The sequence below is a fragment of the Gossypium raimondii genome, chromosome 10, assembly GCF_025698545.1.
Source record: "Gossypium raimondii isolate GPD5lz chromosome 10, ASM2569854v1, whole genome shotgun sequence".
In the NCBI taxonomy this organism is placed as follows: domain Eukaryota; kingdom Viridiplantae; phylum Streptophyta; class Magnoliopsida; order Malvales; family Malvaceae; genus Gossypium; species Gossypium raimondii.
In genome coordinates, this window is record NC_068574.1 from 8,394,254 (window position 1) to 8,416,597 (window position 22,344).

General features: G+C 30.8%; 3 protein-coding genes across 3 annotated transcripts; 2 read left to right on the forward strand and 1 right to left on the reverse strand.

The window, feature by feature from the left end:
- Window positions 1-5,295: 5,295 nt before the first annotated feature.
- On the forward strand, window positions 5,296-9,070 carry LOC105776787 (methyl-CpG-binding domain-containing protein 11). Its single transcript, XM_012599697.2, has 3 exons — window positions 5,296-5,462; window positions 5,553-5,623; window positions 7,827-9,070. Exons 2-3 carry the CDS (start codon window positions 5,561-5,563, stop codon window positions 8,751-8,753), a joined length of 990 nt encoding a protein of 329 aa, XP_012455151.1. The 5' UTR covers window positions 5,296-5,462; window positions 5,553-5,560; the 3' UTR covers window positions 8,754-9,070.
- A 773-nt stretch (window positions 9,071-9,843) lies between these two features.
- On the forward strand, window positions 9,844-11,589 carry LOC105776785 (glucan endo-1,3-beta-glucosidase 14). The gene is made up of 3 exons (XM_012599696.2): window positions 9,844-10,024; window positions 10,268-11,307; window positions 11,414-11,589. Exons 1-3 carry the CDS (start codon window positions 9,928-9,930, stop codon window positions 11,486-11,488), a joined length of 1,212 nt encoding a protein of 403 aa, XP_012455150.1. The 5' UTR covers window positions 9,844-9,927; the 3' UTR covers window positions 11,489-11,589.
- Window positions 11,590-13,858: 2,269 nt separating this feature from the next.
- On the reverse strand, window positions 13,859-14,921 carry LOC105775009 (protein LURP-one-related 12). The gene is made up of 2 exons (XM_012597556.2): window positions 14,500-14,921; window positions 13,859-14,416 (listed from the first exon to the last, which is right to left on the reverse strand). The coding sequence occupies exons 1-2, from the start codon at window positions 14,722-14,724 to the stop codon at window positions 14,018-14,020; spliced, it is 624 nt and encodes a 207-aa protein (XP_012453010.1). The 5' UTR covers window positions 14,725-14,921; the 3' UTR covers window positions 13,859-14,017.
- Window positions 14,922-22,344: the final 7,423 nt, after the last annotated feature.

A 22,344-nucleotide genomic window follows, 5' to 3' on the forward strand; every position in this document is an offset into this window, starting at 1 on the left:
AAAGGCATATTGGGTTATTATGCATACAGAGCAAGCTTAGCGGCGCATTCAAAATTTGGATTGTCACTGGGAATTCCATACTTGGGGTGTCTATAATAAATTAGGATTTCAAGTCAAATATCGTTGTATTTTAATTACCACGTGTTGTAGTTGTATTTACTTATTGTACATGCTTATGTATTCAAGTTAGAAATTTTGTAATTAAGTAAGCCATAATTGATTGTAATTCGTATAAGTAGATTAAGTTTGAGTTTGCATTCATTGTAATGCCCAAGATCCGGATCCTAAAAATCAGATCGGGTTGAAGGTGTTACAGAGCAATTAAACAATTCATACGTTATCCTTAAAAAACAAAACAATACATGCTCACACATCAAAGGTCTAATAAGTTAGAGATCATCATGTATACAAACTCCGATTTTGTTGGATATTATAAATGCAAAATTTTGTCACTGGGTTACAAATTGTGACTAGGGCTGTAAATGAACCGAGCTTGAACAAACAAACCTCTGTTCATGTTCATTTGTTTATTTTTAAGCTTGTTCGTGTTCAGCTTGTGTTTGTTAAGAATTTCAAATTTTTGTTCATGTTCGTTTATTTAAAATTATGTGTGTTCATGTTCGTTTGTTTAATGTTCACGAACATGTTCATTTAACTTAATCGAACATGTTCACGAACAATGTTAATAAATGATAAATAAACAAACAAACAAACAATAAATACATACACACATATATTGTTTAGATATAAAATAGTCAAATATAAATATTAATAATTATATTATAAATGAAAAAATATAAACCAAGATAATTTTATTAATATATACTAATGAAACAATAAACGAGTTTTAAGATAATTTTATTAATATATACTAATGGAATTTTTATAAGAAAAATATCATTAATAAATAAAGGAGTCATAAACAAGTTAATAAACGAGCTTGTTCGTGAACATAAACGAACCGAACACACCTCTATTCATGTTCGTTCATTTATTAAACGAACATAAAAATTTTGTTCATACTCGTTTACTTAGCTTAATAAATGAACATTATATGTGTTAGAATTAAGTGACCCAAATCCTTATTTAAATAAAATACTGTGGTAAAATAAAATAAAAGTAAAATCCCAATAGAATTATACTTCTTTTATTTTATTTTAGAATAAGGCTTCTAAACCTTATTAAACTCCATCTATTTGATATTATTTGAATAAGGAGTTTCACTCCTATTAGAATAAGGTTTACAAGCCTATAAATAGGCATAGTCTACTCCTCTTGTAATTAAGTTTTTTCGACATAGTGAATTTTCTTCTCCTCTACCCGTGGTTTTTTCCCGAAAGGGTTTCCACGTAAAATTTGTGTGTTCTTTATTTTTCTATTTCTATTTTTCTTTGCGATATATTGTCATTACCGACATTATATTTTTCTCAATATGAACAGTTCACCGAACGTTTTGTTCATTTACACCCCTAATTGTGACAATAAATAGCAATCCTTTATTCTAATAACAACAAGAGCACATCAAAGTCAAAGCACATAAACTTCAAATTCCTGGTTGTTAAAGAAAAACAGTTTAGGTTGACCTGTGATTGCGAATTTGCTTACTAAGGGACTACATCCAAGGTTTTTCATGAGCACATCGATCATGTGGGTGTAATGTCATTTGTGAATATTCAACTTTTAGTGGGAGTTTGTAATTTTAAATTATTTTCTTTTATAGTCATATTTTCAATCATTTAAGTTTATATATATATTAAGGTTATTTTTTGTAGAAATAATGTTATTTGGTTTATTCACACTCTTAGTTTGGCAAGGTTTGATCTCACTAAGGTTTAAGGAAGACCGGTTGGAAATAGACATGTTTAGATCATATTACAAGTAATTTCCATTCTCCATATCCATACTTGATTTATGTCATTTGGTTGTGTTTATATATGTGATGTTAAGGGTGGATTTAGTTAGGATATATGCAATGAAAGTCGCATTGACTCTGTGTTAACATAATTAATGGACGAGATTGTCATAAATACATTTTGAATATGATAGTAAAATTTTGAACTCATAAGGTTATATCATGACTTATAACTATAAGGTAACTAGTATATATACATGTGGTTCAAGTGGGAGATTGTTGAATAATATGGTCGTCACATATATATAAAATAAAAATAATTACAAGTTCTTATTTGCTATTATAAAAGGTTAGCCCAAATTAAAAGTGATCTAATATGGTTAAGGCTTATTTGGTTTCAGATATTAAATAAAATATGGGTAAAATATGTATAAATACTTTAGCAACTAATTTCTAATTGATGATGGGCTAATTAGAAATTAAAGTAAATATGAAAAAGTTATATATTAGGGTTATGGTCCCCAAATTACACATGTATAACTTTTCTAACACCCCATCTTCAGAAAAGAGAGAATTACATCCTCTAAAGTACTTGTGTGTTAATTTGGAAGATCACAACCACAAGACTTGAAGATCTCAACATATCGATGAATTCAATTATGCTTTCGTATCTAGTTTTTATTCTTGATTGTTTGGCATGAAAAATATTGGTTTATTAAGTTTTATATCATAGTTTTATGGTTCTAACATTATATACTACTCAATTACATTCAATATACATTTTTGTTATCTTAGTTTAGCTTTCTTTCAACTTAACTTACTATCAAGTTTGTAACAGGCATCATCTTAATCAAATCCTTTAACTTTTTCTTTTTTTTTTTTTGTTTAACCACATGTGTTTTTATCTATTTTACGATTTGCCTAATCTTGATTGGATCAGGTGGTATTTAGGTGAAGCCCTCTCAACAATGTCGACACTAAAATTCCAACTTGACCTAAATACCAGAGGAAAAAACTTAATTCCACATTTTTCCCACTTATCAATAATCAAATTCTTAATTTAATTATCTAATTATCATATCATTATCAATTCTTACGAAATATATAAATATATTTTGAAGTTACTAATCAATTTCCTATATCCATCATTTATATATTACTCAACTTAAGATACCCACATCAATTTCTAAACAAAGTTCACGAGAACTCAACAAACAAACCATACGAGGTATTTAGAATTTAATGAAAACTTACCGACTTCCAAAGGTAACAAAAGAGTATCCAATTCTACCCTTTATTTTCATTAGGCACCTTCACATTTCTCATCTTCCTTCAATTATTTAAAGTTGGAATATTCCAAAACCAATCTTACAAGCTTTAAAAAAAAAAAATGTGTCTCTCTTTTCCCTTTAAAATTGTATATGAATTGTAGAAGCTAAGTTGTGTTTTCAAAATTAAATAAGTGATGAAATCAATTCAATTCACTTCATACTTGAGCTAGTTTTTATCTAATCAATCAATCGAGTTGTGAAATCCATGCCTTTTTCCAATTCTCTTGTGGAACAAAATCATTGGAATGTTCCCCTCTCTTGACATGCCTGCCGTCCTTCACTTATTAATTAGCTAGGTGTCCTTTATAGACAAGGCCACTTATCCCACTTCATAGGAGTGTGTGCTTAACATTTAACAATTTAGATATAACTGTATTCTTACATTAAGGTCTTCCCACGTTAATCTCATGCAAGTGTAAGGCTTTTCAACTTGCCACCTTTCACTAACTTATTCACCACTTATTTTCTTACTACGTCTTGATATGGCATGCATCACGTTAATGGTCCAATTGCACTTCACTCCTCCAATTCTCAATTCATTTCCATACAAGTCCCTCTAGTGTTAATAGTAATACTATTTTCGACACTCCAAACTATATTCCGTAGATGGCGATTCATGTCTCGAATTAGTACCACCACCAACATTGAAAATTCGAGTCATTAACTGCACAATGTAGAAGGATTGGAGAATTACCATTCTAATCCCTCAACCATTTCCACCATAACAATATATTTCAAAACACTTAATTCAATATTAAATATTTAGATTGAAATTTCCTATTTACACCTCAAATTGTGCCATTACCTGTACTGAAATTTTGACGACGTTACAATTATATTACACATGTTTTAATAATTCGATTCTAATGTTATCGAAAAGTGTTTTCATAATGTTATTAGTCTATACCAAACACAAATCGAATGTTTACTGTGAAATATTTGTAAATACATCCTTATTGTGAATACATGCGCATGTTCTTTTAGCTAAATTTTAATTGTATAATGTTCCAAATGCTTGTTTGTATATAATATTATACAACTCTTATCTTGGGGTTATTTTCGAAATATGACTAAATGCTTACTTGTATATAATATCGTACAACTCTTATTGTACAATATGAGTAACATGCTTTTAGGGTTATTTTTGAAATATGACTAAATGCTTACTTGTATATAATATCTTATCGTACAAGATGAGTAACCTTTTCTTTTGGGATTATTTTTGAAATATGACTAAATGCTTGCTTACAACTTTTATCGTACAAGATGAGTAACATGTTTTTTTTGGAGGCTATTTATCACAACGAAAATTCATGATTCTATCATATAAGTTTGGCATTTAGGAAAAACAACTTAGCTTTCAACTTTTAAAGTTTTACTCTTATTCATAACTTTTGAACCCTTAAATAAGAGTATAATATATGGTTAAGTGTTTTTATTATTTTTAATTTTCCCATATTTTTATTTTCTTAAATTCATTTTAAAATTTTCAATCAAATATTGTTTTTAGTTTATCATTTTCCACAACGAAAATGAATTTAACTTTATTTCCTAAAACCAAGAGTAATCTCTTTTTTTTCAAATTGAATTGATATTTTCTTAACTTTAAAAAAATCAATTACCACATAACCCTACTATTATAAACAATTTTACTTGATTTTTTATTTAGTGTTTACATTAAATTGATAACATTTGACTCATCATAGCTCAATCTGGTATTTATATATTTTAATTCATAGATTAAAAGTTATTAAGAAATATTATTTGTAAACAAAAATAAATATATTATATTTTTAAAAAGTTTAATTTTTTGAATTAAATTAAAGCAAATAATTTGATAGCCATCTATCACACATACACACTAAATATTCTCAAAGTCAGCGTACAACTCACGCGCTATGTTACGGCGTGAATGAAATTGACGAGCCGGGATGCACGAGGACCGAACAGTACTCTCTGGATATTTTTGAAACCTCGAATCCAGGACATGTGTCCACTGACCTAAATTTCAAAACTCGAACAGACAATGGAATCGACTCGAAACGAGAAAAAGTTATCCTTAAAAGACCAATTGGCATCTTACCATTGGATAACATTTATATACACCAGTTTTCTGTACCTCGTGTCGTAATTTTATCAATACCTCATTAGATTTTGTAAATAAAAAACATAATCCCGAACTGAAGTCTCAACGGTTTTTATGACACTTCCTTCTTCTTACCACACAAAACACATAAATTCAAAGCAGAGAGAACAGGGAAAAGAAAACCCTTTTTAAGGTTATTTTAGAGATAAGGGTCGTTGTTCTTTTTTATTTTTTTTGGCTCTTTTTCCCCTTTTTTTCAGATAGAAATTTGTTGTTTTTGCAGGTGAAAAAATGGAGAGTAAGGAGGAAGTTTTTTCTGTTGAGCTTCCAGCACCTGCTTCTTGGAAGAAAATGGTGATTTTTCTTTCAAATTTGGTTGAGTGCTTATGTTTTAATTTTCTTGTTCCTTTAAATTCTCTATCTTGCTTTTAGTGTTTTATAAATCTGCTTTTTCCCCCCTTTTACTTTTTTAAAATTTGGTTATTGTTTGTGTGGATTTGGGGATTTACTAATTGCTTTGTGTTTTATTGGTATTGTGCTGTAATGTGTTTGTTTATGGTTGTAATTTTATCATTAAGTTTAGCGTTGAAGGTTTTACCTTTGTTTTGGTGATAATAGTTGAAATTAGGGTTTTGTGGAAGTTTTGATCTTTTCAACCATTTTTAGGGTTAAGTTTATTTTTTACATGGTAAGTAAAATTTCCAAAACATTTAACCAGGAAAGCAAAAATTTTCCTTCACATGTGTTTCCCAAAGTAAAAATTTCTTTCTTTGGAGAAAAGGGGACTCCTATTTTGCATTATATTATAAACTTCATGAGAGTTTCAGTGACAATCATGCTGGTTTTCCCAGATGAAATATGCTGTTATTCTCCTTTGGCCTTTCTTTAAACCTAACACTGGTTTTTAAACCTGGAGAAAACTTCCAAAGCAGTTACAGAATATGGGACAAAGCTCCGAAGCTTGAAATGAGTTAATGTTGAACACTTCAACTTTTATTTCAAAAACTCCAAAGTTTGTTGTTTTATAACTTAGGGAAACAAAATGAGCAGTCTTTTTCGTGCATATACTTGTATTCGATACCATCCCCTAAGTCTGAGAAACATGGGTGCACGTAATGGTAAATGTGTGTGCTATTAAGAGTGTAATGTAATACATTTAGTAATTCAGTGGTCTCTACTTTTAGCCTGGGTAAGGGATTTTATTAATATTGTTTATAGATCTCACTGCTTAAGTTTATAGACTATGTACTAAATTCATTTATATCACAGACCCTACCTTAATCCCCGATGTATTGTAATCTTTCGATAATGATTCTTACAGTATATTTTCTTTTGTCTTTGCATAAATTTGCAGTTTGTTCTGTAAGAGGACAGTTAGTTGATGTTTAAGGCCATATTTCTTGGCTAATGGAGTAATCAAACTATGTATTTTTCATTGGAAAATGATGATTTCTTGGGTACTTTTTAGCAGTTCACAAATTTAACTATTTGGGGATAGGCAGGTGGAGGCAGTGAGGGGGGGCCAGCCCTGGTTTTTGGGAAACAAGCTAACCCTTATCTGTTAAGGATCCGTGCATAAAATTAGGCAAACCTGTAGGGTTCTTCTATCAGTTTCCTTTTGTAGTACAACTTTCAAGCCAAGAAAAAGCATATTTATCGTGTTAATGGTGATTGATAAGTGTCATTTTGTTTTCTTACAATGGCTTGGTTGGTACTTGGTATAGTATCATCTCAAATTCGAATCTTGCTGCATGAATCAATTGAAATTTGTATCCTACTGCATGAATCAATTGAAGCAAATTATAATCCCTACATTATTCGATTTTGAGTACGGCTAGATTTAGTATTTACATACAGGGAATTAAAACATGAGCAAAGGGCTGAACGTTGCTGATAAACCACTTAATTATATGGTCTGGAAAATCCTAAAAACTGCAGTGGATTGAAATGTCCGAATTTACCAGCATGAGTTGATTCAGTTTATTTTAGCACCGTGGCAAGCCCCAGGGTTTAAGTCTCACCAGTAATTCTATTTGGCGAGTAATCTATAAATACCAGTTTCAGTTTTTTATTAAACCAGTGGCATGCCCCGACTCGGACTAGATAACCTCCCCATACCTAAACTTTTTCTCTTAAAAGAAAGAAATGTCCAAATTTTAGTAATATTGTTTTCCTCTCTCTCTGTGTAGACACTGTACAAACTTTTCTTTTACTTTGTATCTAGTAGTCCTCTGCTTGATCAGCGTTGAATTGTTTCATGATCATTCCGATGTTAGTATTTTTTGCTTTGAAGTATTTAAATTTGTTGATGTCATTGAATCATTTGGCATGGCCCTTTGGCAGAAATTAAACATTCCCTTAACAACTTAGGTCTTGACTACATATAGATCGACAATAACTTTGTGCCTTCCACTTGTTTTGTATGATCTGAAACATGCAGATGGATTATGATACATTTTGAATTGCATATTTCAGTGTTCATGTTATTGTGCTTCTTCTTTAATTGATTTGGCTGTAGTATACTTGTATAAAATGTCCTTCCGGTTTTTGTTTACAGTTTTCTCCCAAGAAAGTCGGTTCACCCAGGAAGACTGAGATCATGTTCATTGCACCAACTGGGGAGGAGATTAGTAGCAGGAAACAGTTGGAGCAATATCTAAAATCACACCCTGGTAATCCTCCAATAACGGAGTTTGATTGGGGTACCGGTGAGACCCCTAGAAGATCAGCAAGGATCAGTGAAAAGGCCAAGGCTACTCCAACACCAGAAAAGGAACCCCCAAAGAAGCGAGGCCGAAAATCATTGAGTGCAAAGAAGGAAAACAAGGAAACAGAGGCCGTTCCTGAAAAATCCGAAGGTGAGAAAGAAAATGAAAAGGAAGATGCACCAGCCACTGAAAAGGAAACTGCGGCAGCTGAAAGAGAAAAAGATACTTCCATCGAAACTCAGGTTCAGGATGGAGGTAAAACAGAAGTGGCAGACCAGACTGGGCATGCTGACACCAAGATGGAGGAAGCTGGTACAGATGTTAAGGTACCAGAAACTGCAGAGGCTGGCAAAAAAGAAGAGGCTGCTGGTACTGAAGAAACCCCGACTGCAATGGAGGTTCAAGAGAAACCTGCAGAAGCTAGTTGCACAGATGGGACTCAAACTGCAAAAGAAGAGGAAGCCCCTACTGAAAAGGTGCCACAAACTCAGGCAGAGGAGAATGGTACATGTGAGAAACAACCAGAAAACCCAGAAACTGTGACATTGGAAGCTAACGGGGGAGTAGAGAAAGAGAATCCAAATGGAGCAGTCCCTGTATCTGAGGGAGAAGCCAAAGAGACACAAGGTTTACAGGAGGTGGCTGGCAAGTGTAGTGTTGAGGTCGAGGACAAAGGCAAGGCAGTAGATGGGGAGGTGATTGAAAATGGTAAGGTTAAAGAAGGTGGGAAAGCTGATACCCCACAACCTACAGGATCTGCGCCTGCAAGCAACTAATATGACCACCAGTATCCTAGCCACCCTGTGGTATTCTAGTTTATTGTATTTGCCTGTAACCTCTATGATGATTCCATGGATGACTGTAACATTAATGATGTTTCTGCTAGATTTGTTTGTTAGTGGGATAGCAATCAACCTGTATCCCTGTAAGAAGTAGGTTTGAACGTCGCAGCTTTTGTTACATTGTGCAGAACTTAGATTGTAGGCACATGGAACTCGTGATTTATGGTTAGTGGCTCAAGTCTCAGATCGAACATTACATGTTATGTCATTGATTAACTGCACTGTGTATGCTTGATATGTTGTTGACACAATATGCTGGTGTTTTTTCTCTGTTATAACTATTCGGAACCATTGCATGGTTCCTGGTGCATGGAACCGTCGTGCCCTTGCTTAACGTGCAGCTTTTTAAACCCTGGTTAAAGCATGTAGGTAGGCGTTTCGCTCTCATGATCTGTTTACATAATTATTTGGAGTTAAAAGGCAACATTGATAGCTCTCCTTCATGAGCATCTTCTATCTTTGCTGGGTATGCACATGCTGCGTTGTTTTCAAAGCAATAACCGAAGGTGTTTTGCCAATGATTTTTAAAACTGTTAAATAAGAGCTATATTTTTTCTTTATTCAAAGGTTTTCCATATGAATATAAAAGTAGGCTTTTCGTTAACCTACAAAACTGTTTCCTCACCAAGCTTGATTAAGTAGCTTAATAATCATGCCACCTCTTCTATAATGCAAAAGCAACAAGCAAAAGCCAAACTTATTTCCATCATTAACCAATGATTCACTTCTCCTCAAATCCCAAGAAAGGTATACATAAAATTTATTCAACTATCCATCTGCATACACGTGGGGCACATGTACTTTTTACGAGTAACAGTGTCATTTGTTTATGGACAAGCCCCCAAGAATAGAAAGTTGCAGAAAAGGCATACTTTGATAGTAAGAATCTTTTAGTTTTTTTTTTTTTTTTGAACTTTGGGTTAAGGTTAAGAATCTTGGTCCTCTTCTTTATTTCTAAAGCCTTTTTGGTACATCATCTTTAAATAAGGTTTAAGAATATTTTCTTGGGTGGTTTTTGTGACATGCCTGCATTAACAAGTCTTGCCTTTCTTTTTGCTATAGTTTTTAAGTCATCAAAGACTGGACCAACCCCACCTCTTTTCTACAAATGGAATGCACATCCTCCGTTTATCTTCCTACATTTCATATGGGTTCTTCTATCTTTCTCTGGCTCTTCCTCATCTTCTCTGTCATATTCTCTCCTGGTATGCACCTTTCGTTATTGTATCTTTTCTTTTTGCTGATACTTATTGCATATGTAATACACCATAAAAAAATTTAAAAAAGAAAAAGGTCCCTTTTTTTCATCAATATAGCTGCTTTGCTTTAATCCATTATAAGTTTGGTTGCATGCTGAGTTGATGAATTACTCTGCGTTTCAATGACTGTATTATTGCCCATGTCTAATTAAAGCACATATATTATTGGTGATGTGTGGGATCGTGCAGTTTCAGCTAAACATTCAGTCACATGGACCTATGGAGTAAACTATGGCAGAATAGCAAACAACCTACCACAACCAGAAAGCGTGGTGACGCTTCTAAAAGCTGCAAAGATAAACCACATTCGAATCTACGACGCAGATCACGGAGTTCTCCAGGCCTTTAAAGGGTCCGGGATAGAAATTATAATTGGACTTCCCAATGAATATTTAAAAGAAATAAGTATAGGTGAGGACCGTGCCATGAATTGGGTACAAGAAAACGTACAGGCATTCCTTCCCGATACTCGAATCCGAGGAATAGCCGTCGGCAATGAGATATTGGGAGGGACAACTATAGAACTTTGGGAGGTCTTATTACCAGCAGCAAAGAATGTTTATAGTGCTCTATACAGATTGGGTTTACAGCATACTGTTGAGGTTTCAAGTCCACATTCAGAAGCTGTATTTGCCAATTCTTTCCCACCATCAGCTTGCATCTTCAGACCCGATGTTGCTCCTTTCATGAAGCCACTATTGGAGTTTTTCTCACAGATTGGCTCTCCGTTTTATATAAACGCATATCCATTCCTAGCCTACAAGAATGACCCTCAACACATCGACATTAACTACGCATTATTCAAAGATAATCGCGGGATTTACGATGCAAAAACGAAGCTACATTACGATAACATGTTTGAAGCTCAGGTAGATGCAGCCTATGCAGCATTGGACAAAGCTGGTTTCAACAAGATGCAAGTCATTGTTTCTGAAACCGGTTGGGCTTCGCATGGGGATCCTGATGAAGCTGGTGCAAACGTGAAGAACGCAAGGACTTACAACCGGAACCTGCGTAAACTATTGGGTAAGAAGAAGGGAACCCCATTTAGGCCAAAGATGGTGATCAAGGCTTATGTTTTTGCATTGTTCAATGAAAATTTAAAGCCTGGGCCAACATCCGAGAGAAACTTTGGATTGTTCAAACCTGATGGAAGCATTGCGTATGATGTTGGGTTCACTGGACTGGTGCCTTCTGCAGCACCACCCTCCATACTTGTCTCTTTTAAGGTATGCTTTGCTTTGCTTCATTGCCTATCTCATAACATTCCATTTGAACATGATTACTGTTGTTGATTTGTGTAGTTAATTTTGTCAACATTGGTTTTGTTTGCAGGAAATTGCGGGGCAGGGTTGGTTAAGATGGTCTTATTTATTGGTTTCCACGGCTTGGGCTGTTGTTTTACTCTAGTCTTTTAGGATTATCAACATTATTTACTAACTTTGGATTCTTTGTATAGAGAAGTTCTTATCCGACCAAGTTTACTCAACAATAAAACTTCTATTTCTCAAGCCTCCAATTTCCTTTTTTATTTACCAAAATATCTTTTCATAATTTAATATTTTTATTAATTTATTAATTAAAATTTTAAATCTAATTAAACTATTATAAGAATTCCATTCCTAACTATAGAATAATTTGAGCTGAAAACTTTTTAATTTTAATGATCATTTTGAAAAAGTGTACATATTTTATTAATATAATAATAAATTTAACTTTTAAAGTTTACATAATTTATCAATTTGGTCCTGATTTAATAAATTTAGCCTACAACATCAACAAAGAATATAGAAAAAGAAAAGTATAATTAGTAGTAAAGTTGGAATTAATTATCTCAATTTTGAAAGTGCGGTGCACATTTCTAACATTTAAAGCAATTAAGACAGCATTCAATATTTGGGATATATGTTGTTGTTCTCTTGGTGGGAAAATTCTAATAGCCAACAAAAGCATTAATTCAAATCAGATACTGGATTAAGTATTCATTCCATTTTAAATTATTTTCTGATTTTGAAATTTGAATTTAATAAATTTTAAATGCAAACATTTCATTTCTTATTCCACGAGAATAGCACCAAACAAAATCAAATCTTTACTTTTTTAATGAGGTTTTGGGAATTTATGTATGTTTTTTTTCAAATTTTATTCTAAATTTAAGTTAATTACATTTTCAGAACCATTTTGAATATATTATAATTGTTATTATGTTTTTAATAGTTTGATATTTTTTTAAAAAAAATTAATTAAGTTGTTCCGACCTTTTCGCACCCAATTGAACCTTTCAACTAAGAAAATTAATCAAATAGACTCTTTAACGAATGTTGACCGTTAAAAACTAATGAAATTGATGACATGACCGTTATGCCGGTTAAAAAACTTATTTTTGAAACATGGCTTTAAATAAGTATAAATTTTAATGATGTGGATTTTTTCACATGATTTCAATGCTTAAAAGTTAAAACTTCATCAAGATTTTCCATTATTTTCTTGACAACCAAATACTATTTGCAAAGCAGAGCATTTCCAAAAAATTACAAAAGAAAATATTTTCGTAAAGTTTTTATCTTTTTCACCATCCGCAAGCTTAATAGTCATTTTCATCGACCTTCATCCTTCACTCATTGCTTACTTGTGAAACTGAGATAAACTCATCCCAAACAACTCCTTCACCATTGCTAAACCCGTTTCCACCTTCACCACCATAGTTAACACCTAACATTATCATTTTTAAGCAAAAACGAACCATAACCATACCTTCAACAAAACTCAAATCATTAAGACAAAGACAAATGTTTCAAATGTATAAAACCCAAATCAACAAGAAAGTGATCGGTTAGTAAAAATAGACAAACAAGTCTAAAAATTTTCCTAAAAAAACTAACAATACACTAACCAACAAAAGTTGTAAAAATTCTTTGTAACCCATATTTTATTAGAAAATCCTATGGTGGATACAAACTTGTTCTATGTTGGATAATTGAAAATTTTCACTCAATTCCTCTGATTCTTCCGAAGCATTGAATTTACAAAGAAAAAGATTTGGATATCAATGATGATAATGAGGATGGGTTGAGTTCTGAACCCAAGGTCTAGATTCACAAAGTTCTTAATAGCATCAAAGAAAATCATTTTGGAAAGAGAAAGAATGGAAGAAAGGGTTTTATTATGATGTTAAAACAAGAACCAAATGGAGTTTCACCCGTAATAAGATGGTGAGTGACGACAATTAGGTTTAGAAAAGAAAGGATTCCTCATTTTTAGAAAAGTTTGAAATTGAAGACCAAAAATTTTTTTATTTATAAATGTATTATTTTAATAACTAAATTCCATTCCATAATATTTTTTAAAAAATTCCATATCATTTTGCCATGTGGAAAAAAATGAAACTTTAAAAACAATTAAACAACTGTAATTGTCACAACATAAGTTCAGTTAGTTTTAATGATCAACGTTAGTCAAAGGGTCTATTTGATTAATTTTCTCAGTTGAAGAACTTAAGTGGATGCAAAAAAGTCGGAAGGACTTAATTGATTTTTTTTTTTAAAAATTCAAGCGCCTTTATACCATAAAGATTTTTCCTTTTATTCTTACCTTTTTTGGCCAAATTATTGTTTATTTTATTCTTTATATCTATTTTATAGTTTATGTTTAGAGCTCGTAATTGTTACTCTAAAATAATATAGTCTTCAAAGTTCAAATTTGCTTCTCCGAAAGAAAATTGTTGTTTATTTTAATTTATGCAAATTTAATCTAAATGCAATTTTAAAAAAAATAGAAAGCTATCTTAAAAGGGACGTTATATTATAGTTCTCAATCTTTTTCACATTATATGCAAGCATTTTCCCGCATCTCCTTTTACAAAAATAAAAAATAAAGAAAAGTGAAAATATAATAATAATAATAATAATAATAATAATAATAGAAGAAAAATTAGAAACATTAGCGGTGTGTGGTAGGGAAGGTCTCAGCCTCATAATAATTTTGGACATAATCATCACCATAGATCTGATCAATAACAAGTACCAACCCCATAGCAAAGGCTCCATCAAAGCCTGGTTTTAAGGAAAGCAAAAACACATCCTTCCCAAGTACCACCTTCCTCGAAGCATCAACTTTCCGTTTGATCTCAGCCATTGATTCCTTCCTTGCATTCAATATCTTGCAGCTTCGTTGCCCAAAGTTCCCTTCGATCTGGTACTCCTCTCCTGGATTGTTCAACATTTCAACTATCATCCCACACCGTCCGATTATTGATGATCTTTTCACACTGAATATCGGTTTCTGTCCTTCCGATCTTTCCCCTACAAACCCTTCCCACCGCTGATGCAAACTCGGCCTCTGCGAGAAGGAAACGCCAACTAACTAACCCTACATGAACCGAGTCAAATCGTTCGAATTAAAAAGAAAATGAAGAAACATACCTTTTTTCTTAGGGTGAGTAGGCATTTTCCATGAGCATCCATAAGAACAAGTTGACCTTTATCACGAGGAAGAGGGCCGTAGGAGTCGACTCGGAAGAGTAACCGGCCTTTACAGTCGTAAACAATGAAGCCATCGTTGGCGAAGAAAAGAGAAGTTTTAAGAACAGTGAGATGCTTCTCTTGTTCGTAAATATATTCGCCATCTACACCCAAACCTGCTTTCATTTTTGTTCCGCTCTATTATAACTAATCCAGGGTGTTTTAATTTGAAGCAAAAGAGGGAAAAACAGTGAAGAATTTTGAGTGTAAATGTGAGGGACTGAACTGAAATAGAAAAAGTAGACGTTGAACGGAAGATTTATATAGTGCCTTTGGGAGGAACATACAACACGTTTCAGACAGAACTGAATGCTCGATTGGAAATTTCATTTTCTTATTTGTTTTCGGCATTTAAATTATGATTGCCCACGTGTTTTTTCCTTTAATATAAGGTAATAAATATCCACAAAAAGAATATTATTAATTATTATCCAAAAAAATAAAGAATGTTTGTATTTAGAAATACGTGAGTTAGGGCCCTCGACTCTCTCTCTATAAAAAAAGCCATTTGTCTTCAATTTTATAAAAAATTTGTTTTAGTCGTTTATTTAATATTTTATATTTTAGTTCTCAAATTTATATTTTTATCAAATCACTCTAAAATAAATAAAAAATTAGGCTCATTTGTTTCATTGAAAATGGCTTTGGAAAATAATTTACTTTTCGAAAAAGCTAATATTTTCAGTGTTTGGATGAATCTATGTAAAATATTTTCTTTTGTTTGGCAAGTTCTTTAAAATATTTCATAGAAGTTGTTTTCAATTAAACAAACATACATTTGAGATTTTTTTTTATTTTTCATTGTTTAATTGAGCTTATTTTATATCTATAATTTTATATTTTACATTGTTTTTACATATATTAAAAATATTTTGTTAAATTTAGGTTCATTGCAATGATCATTTTTTAGTTACATGACTACCAACTGAGTATTTTTTATTTAAAAATGTGACATTAACAAAATTGACCAAAAAAAAGTCAACAATGTCAGCAGTTGGACTTGATTTTCAAATCTGGAAAGTAGAGGGACTAAATTCTTGAAAATAAAAGTACAGAAACTAAATTACAAATTTGTGAAGAGTATATAGACTTATGACATATTTTAACATTTATACTACAAAACATTTATTATTAATATATCCATAATTGTAATAAATATTTAGTATTAAAAATTAATATTAATATTTTCAATAATATGTGAATGATATTATTTAAAATTATTATTTTAAAATTTACTATTAAAATAAATTATTAAAATAATAAATTATATTAATTATATTAATAATTTATTATATGACTAAATATAAATAATTAAATACGTATATTTAATATTATTAAAATATAATATTTTATATTAATATTTTAAATATTTTTAAAAATAAAAATAAAATTTATTATCAATATAATAATATTAAACTTGATTTAAGTTAATTTTTATATAAAAGTAAAATTATCTATTAAGGAGCTTTTTTCCGGAAAATGACTTACGCTTTTCAAAAGGATAAGTCATTTTACAAGGAAAAAGACTTATTTTCCGTTGACCTGTAAGTCATCTTTTGTTAACCAAGCTGTTTTCTGTGAAACAAATACAGGAAAATGCAGAAAACATTTTTCGTAAAACCTTTTACATGTAAACAGATAGACCCTTAATGTTTTCTAATTTTACTGATTTGGCATACACATGAATGATACGTAAATATTTAATTAATTTTTTAAAATTTTAAGAATTCAAAAAATTGTAAAAGTATTTTTAAAATTAAAATCACTAAAAAAATATAAAACTTATTTAAAAATTAATTAAATGCTGACATGCCATCCTTGTGGCAATCCATGTGTATGACATGTCAGCAAATTTAACAAACGTTAAGTTTTCCATCCATTTTAGGAAGATTTGACAAAAAAATGTAAGTTTAAAGATTAAAATAACTTTTTATATAGTTTGAGAGTCAAATAAAGCATTATATCAAAAGAAAAATATGATTTAACTTAGTTAACGTTATTAAATTAAATCAATTAATGAAATGTAACTTTAAATACAAATTTAGAATAAAAAGTTTAAATATAAAATGAGAAAAATTGAAGAGTTTAGCTGCCAAAGTAAGTTTGAGTATATATATATATATATATATATATATATATATATATATATATATATATATAATTTAGAGGTCAAACCATTCTCTAAAACTCTTATTTACTGTTAGTACTTAGTAGTGTAGAATATGAGAACAAATCATTAAAACTGAAATTAGATTAATTTAATTTTAAAATTTTACGATAATGTGGTATATTTTATATAAAAAATTAAACAAAATGAGATAATATGATTAGTTATCGTTTGTACAAATATAACGATTATGTGTAAACTCTAAAAGAAGAAAATTCTAAAATATTTAGAATTTAGATTTGATAATTCAACAAACTTCATTATGATGTATTATTAATAAAATAATTAATTAGATTATGATATAATACAATGTGATTGAAAATTTACGTAAAAATAATATTGACATAAAAATAAAGGTTTATGGGTGTAGAAAGTTCTGAAACTTAAAAAAAAAACCAATTAAGTTCTTCTTTTTTTTACACTCAATTGAGCATTTGAACTTTCAAAATGCGTAAAAAATGCCCTTAAACTTCTTTTAAAAAAAGCAATTAAGCCCATGTTTTTTTTACTCAATTGTGTACTTGAACTTTCAAAATGTATCAAAAAGACTCTCAAAATTTTTCAAAAAAGCAATTAAGCCCTTGCTCTTATTAAAATTAGAAAAAAATTTAAAAAATTTAAAATAATAAAATTTAATAAAATATAAAATTTATTAAAAATTAGAATTTTTTATAAAAATTGTAAAAAAAATAAAAAATTGTAAAATTTTATAAAAATCATAAAAAATTAACAACCCCTAGTTGTTTTTCAATTGAAGTCATCATGTGTCGCAACACAGTGTGACATGTGGCAACATTTTAAAAAAAAATAAAAATCAATAAAAGTTATAGAAAAATTATAAAATGCTTCTTTTGGTACAATAATTTTTATAAAATAAATTTATGAAATATATATTTCTTTACATTTTGTATAATTTTCTTATGATTTTATAAAATTTTATATTTTTATATTTCTATATATTTTATAATTTTTCATGATTGTTATAAAATTTCACAATTTTTTATTTTTTACGATTTTTATACTTTTTCTAATTTTAATATTTGAATTTTATTAAAATTTAATAATATTTATAGCTTTTATTGATTTTATTTTTATAATTTTTCTCTAATTTTAATAAAAGCAGGGACTTAATTGCTTTTTAAAAAAGTTTTAGGATCTTTTAATGCATACCCAATTGAGTACAAAAAAAAAGGTAGGGACTTAATTATTTTTAAGAAATATTTTGAATGTTAGATACTAAAATAAATAAATAAAGCAACAAGGATTTAATTGTATTTTAAAAAAAAAAATTGAGAACTTTTTACATCATTAACTTAAAAATAATTTTAATGAGAGAGACAAGATGGTGACCCAAGTCCCAAGAAAAAAGGAATTTTATTGAGTGGAATACGTATGGTCTACGTCTATCTGTCGGGCAAATGATATGCAAAAGATTGGAATATTGTCGGTAGGGTAACCAATCTAAATAAAAATGAAAATGGTAAGGTTTTGTTTAGTTAGAGCATAGTTTTCAAGCTTTCATGGAAAGAGAGCGGACGCTACAAATGAGGACATTAGTACCAATTATGAGATTCGTGGGTTACCATTTCCTTTTTAGGTATCAAGATTAAGTTATAAATACACTTTTACTTCATATGTTTATAGTTTTTTTAAATCAAAATTTATCCGCCCCTTTTACGTTGTCCATGTTTATAGGTTAAGTCACACTAAGTTGGGGAAATGTCTAAACTCAATATACTTCATTGTCTAAACATAATAAAATATTGAAAATATTTATATATTTTAATAATTAATTCAAATAAAATTATTTAATTTAAATTCAAGTTAGTTTGTTTGAAAAATAAAAAAATTATTGTTAAAACTTTACTCGACTCAGGTGGGTCACAGATCTACCTTCTATCATCTTTTTAACTTTACGAGTTCAAAAAGAAATATGTGCCAACAAAACCGTGATAAAGTTGTGTATTAGTATGAGTGGGTAGAGTTTAAATATCGAAAACTCATCCCTTGTCCCAAATTTGTACTAATAAGTTAACACCCTTATTTATGTGGTATAATTGATGGTTAAAGAACATAGACAACCAAGCTTTAAGAATTTTGGAAAATGAAATTCTAGTAAAAACTTTAATAAAGTTTTGACTCCTAAGTAATTAATCATTTGGATAAATTCCATATTATAGTCGTAATACTTGTTAACTCATATAACCAATAAATATATGGAAAATAATACTTTAAAAAAACCCCTTGAAATTTATTAAGTTTAATAAGATTGTTAATTTAATTATGCATTTATTTTATGTTTGGTAGAAGTATTATTTTTTAAATATGTTTTATTATATTAGTAATAAATTAATTCAATTGGTAATATTTAGTCATTTTCATGGCTTATTTTTAGCAAAAAGAAGGAAAATTGTCAACCCAAACAACATGGTGGGCTTGGTTTACGGTCCTTGCGATATCATAACACATCTTTTATAATGAAATTGGGTTTCAACATTGTGTCGAACTCCTCTATTCTGTGGGTTAGTGTTCTCCAATCTAAATATGGGGTTCAAAAGGAGATGAAGTTCTTTTTTTGTGGAGATCACTCTTAAAGCTATGGCCTCTTATTTGTAAGAACCTTCTATGGTCTGTTGGAGATAGTAAAAGTATAATTGGAAAGATCCTTGGATCCCAAACGTTTGGCCTTTGTGTAGAAAGCTTCCTACTAATTCTACTATGGATATGGAATGTTCTCTTAGTGATATGGTTACTGAGAATGATGATTGGAATTTGGAGTTTTTTCGTCTTTGGGTTTCAAGATTGTGGGAGTCCCTCCTCCCTAGTTAAACTTTGGTACTGACAAAATTATTTAGGGAGGCACCACGTTTGGTTCCTTCTCCATCAAAAGTGCTTATGAGAAAATACGAGGAGGATTATGGAATTCGAAAGAAGCTATTTGGCAATTACTATGGAAGTTTCAAGGACCACAAAGGGTGAGATTTTTCTTATGGCTTGCCCTTAAACAACAGTTACTCACTAATGCGGAGAGCACAATAAGAGGAATATGTATTGATCCTAGTTATGGAATCTGTAGTCATGAGTATGAAGATGTGCTACACACCTTTAGTGATTGTACTACAGTAAAGGATATTTGGAATCATTTAATTCCACCAGGTAAACATCCTACTTTTTACTCCAGGACACTCTTTTAATGGATGGAGCATAATCTCAAAGATAAGCAAATGGCTAGTTTAGCAAGAGGAGTTAATTGGCATTTTTTTTTCGAGATTATAATTTGGCGCATTTGGAAAATTTGAAACTTCTATATTTACCAAGGCCTCGCTTGGAATTCTAATACAATTATCAAAGTTTCTCTTAGCTGGGATAAACAGTATGCTTTTGTGATAAATTCATGCGCTCCCAAATCTTCAAGATTTGGTCGACAACTCTTCCTTTTCGAACAGTTGGGTATGCTTGAATCCAGATGGATTAGTTAGACCAGAAGGTGCTTTCGCTACAGCCGGTAGGCTTTTGAGAGACCAAAATGGAGAGTGGATTATTGGCTTTAACAAGTACTTGGGCAATTGCGCAGTATTTGATTCTAAACTTTGGGGCATTTTAGACAGTTTGAAGCTCGCGCCTGATCAGAGATTTGAAAATGTCTTAATTCAGTCTAATAGTCTTGTGGCAATCAACATGATCAAAGATGGCATTTACGAAAACTCTAACTCCGCTTTGGTAAGGAGAATCCATACGATTTTGAAGCTTCTTAATCTTTGGAGTCTTCAATATATTTCTAGAGAGGATAATAAACTCGTAGATAAGATCGTTAAAGTTGTACAAGATAGAAAAACTTATTTACGATTGATGGAGGAGTCCACTTAGATGTCTTTTACTTAGTGTTTATTTTTTAGTTGTATTTATTTCCACCAAAAAAAATATGGCAAGTCCCAAATTAAAACACTTATATAAATTAATTTAAAACCTTTTTTTCTTTAATAGTTTTGAAATTCAAATTATCTTAACCATTTTAGTTCTTTATTATTTATCCTCAAATTTATTATATATTGTTTAAAGTTTTACCATGAGTAAATTTTCAAAAGTATACTATTTATAATTATATATATTTAAAAATCTCAAACTTTCAATTTATTATTAATATATATTTTTTATATTCATCATTATTATTTCAAATTAATGTATATTTTTTTATAAATATTGTTAACCCAAACAGCATGGTGGGCTTGGTTTACGGTCCTTGCGAGATCATAACACTTCTTTTATAATGAAATTGGGTTTGAACATTGTGTCGAACTCCTCTACACTGTGGGTTAGTGTTCTCCGATCTAAATATGGGGTTCAAAGCGGTTTGCCAGAGACCTTATCGATGGAAGGGAGTTCTTTTTTGTGGAGATCACTTTCAGAGGTATGACCTCTTATTCGTGAGAACCTTCTGTGGTCTGTTAGAGATGGTAAAAGTATTAAATGTTGGAAAGATCCTTGGATCCCAAACATTGGGTCATTGTGTAGAAAGTTTCCTACTAATTCTACTTTAGTTATGGAATGTTCTCTTAGTGATATGGTTACTGAAAATGGCGATTGAAATGGAGTTCTTTCGTCTTTGGGTTTCAGAATATGTAATACAAAAGATTGTGGAAGTCCCTCCTCCCCAATTAAACTCTGGTACTGACAGAATTATTTGGGGAGGCACCACGTTTAGTTCCTTCTCCATCAAAAGTATGTATGAGAAAATATGATAAGGATTATGGAATTCGAAAGAAGCTATTTGGCAATTATTGTGAAAGTTTCAAGGACCACAAAAGGTGAGATTTTATTTATGGCTTGCCCTTAAATAACAATTACTCACTAATGCGGAGAGGACAAGAAGAGGAATATGTATTGATCTTGCTTGTGGAATTTGTGGTCATGAGTATAAAGATGTGCTCAACACCCTTCGTGATTGTCCTACAATAAGGGATATTTGGAATCATTTAATTCCACCAGGTAAGCATTCTACTTTTTACTCCAGGACACTCTTTGAATGGATGGAGCATAATCTCAAAGATCAACAAATAACTAGTTTAGCAAGAGGAGTTAATTGGCATTGTTTGTTTGGGATTATAATTTCATGCATTTGGAAAAATCGGAACCTCTATATTTTTCAAGGCCTCGCTTGGTATTCTAATGTAGTTATCAAAGTTTCTCTTAGCTTGGCTAAACAATATGCTTTTGTGATAAATTCATGCGCTCCCAAATCTTCAAGATTTGGTCGACAACTCTTCCTTTTTGAACAGTTAGGTATGCTTGAATTCAGATGGATTGGTTAGACCAGAAGACACTTTCGCTACAGCAGGTGGGCTTTTGAGAGACCAAAATGGAGAGTGGATTATTGACTTTAACATGTATTTGGGGGCATTTTAGACGGTTTTAAGCTTGCGCTTGATCGAGGATCTGAAAACATCTTAATTCAGTCTGGCAGTCTTTTGGCAATCAACATGATCAAAGATGGTGTTCACGAAAACTCTAACTCCGCTTTGGTAAGGATAATCCATACGATTTTAAAGCTTTTTAGTCTTTGGAGTCCTCAGCATATTTCT

Excerpts from the sequence above, each read along its gene's own strand:
- LOC105776785 (XM_012599696.2), top strand. The coding sequence starts at position 9,928 with ATGGAATGCACATCCTCCGTTTATCTTCCTACATTTCATATGGGTTCT. Across the intron at positions 10,025-10,267 it reads CTCTGTCATATTCTCTCCTG|TTTCAGCTAAACATTCAGTC; the intron begins GTATGCACCTTT and ends GGGATCGTGCAG. Across the intron at positions 11,308-11,413 it reads CCATACTTGTCTCTTTTAAG|GAAATTGCGGGGCAGGGTTG; the intron begins GTATGCTTTGCT and ends TTTTGTTTGCAG.
- LOC105776787 (XM_012599697.2), top strand. The coding sequence starts at position 5,561 with ATGGAGAGTAAGGAGGAAGTTTTTTCTGTTGAGCTTCCAGCACCTGCT. Across the intron at positions 5,624-7,826 it reads CTGCTTCTTGGAAGAAAATG|TTTTCTCCCAAGAAAGTCGG; the intron begins GTGATTTTTCTT and ends TTTTGTTTACAG.
- LOC105775009 (XM_012597556.2), bottom strand. The coding sequence starts at position 14,724 with ATGAAAGCAGGTTTGGGTGTAGATGGCGAATATATTTACGAACAAGAG. Across the intron at positions 14,417-14,499 it reads TACTCACCCTAAGAAAAAAG|AGGCCGAGTTTGCATCAGCG; the intron begins GTATGTTTCTTC and ends TCCTTCTCGCAG.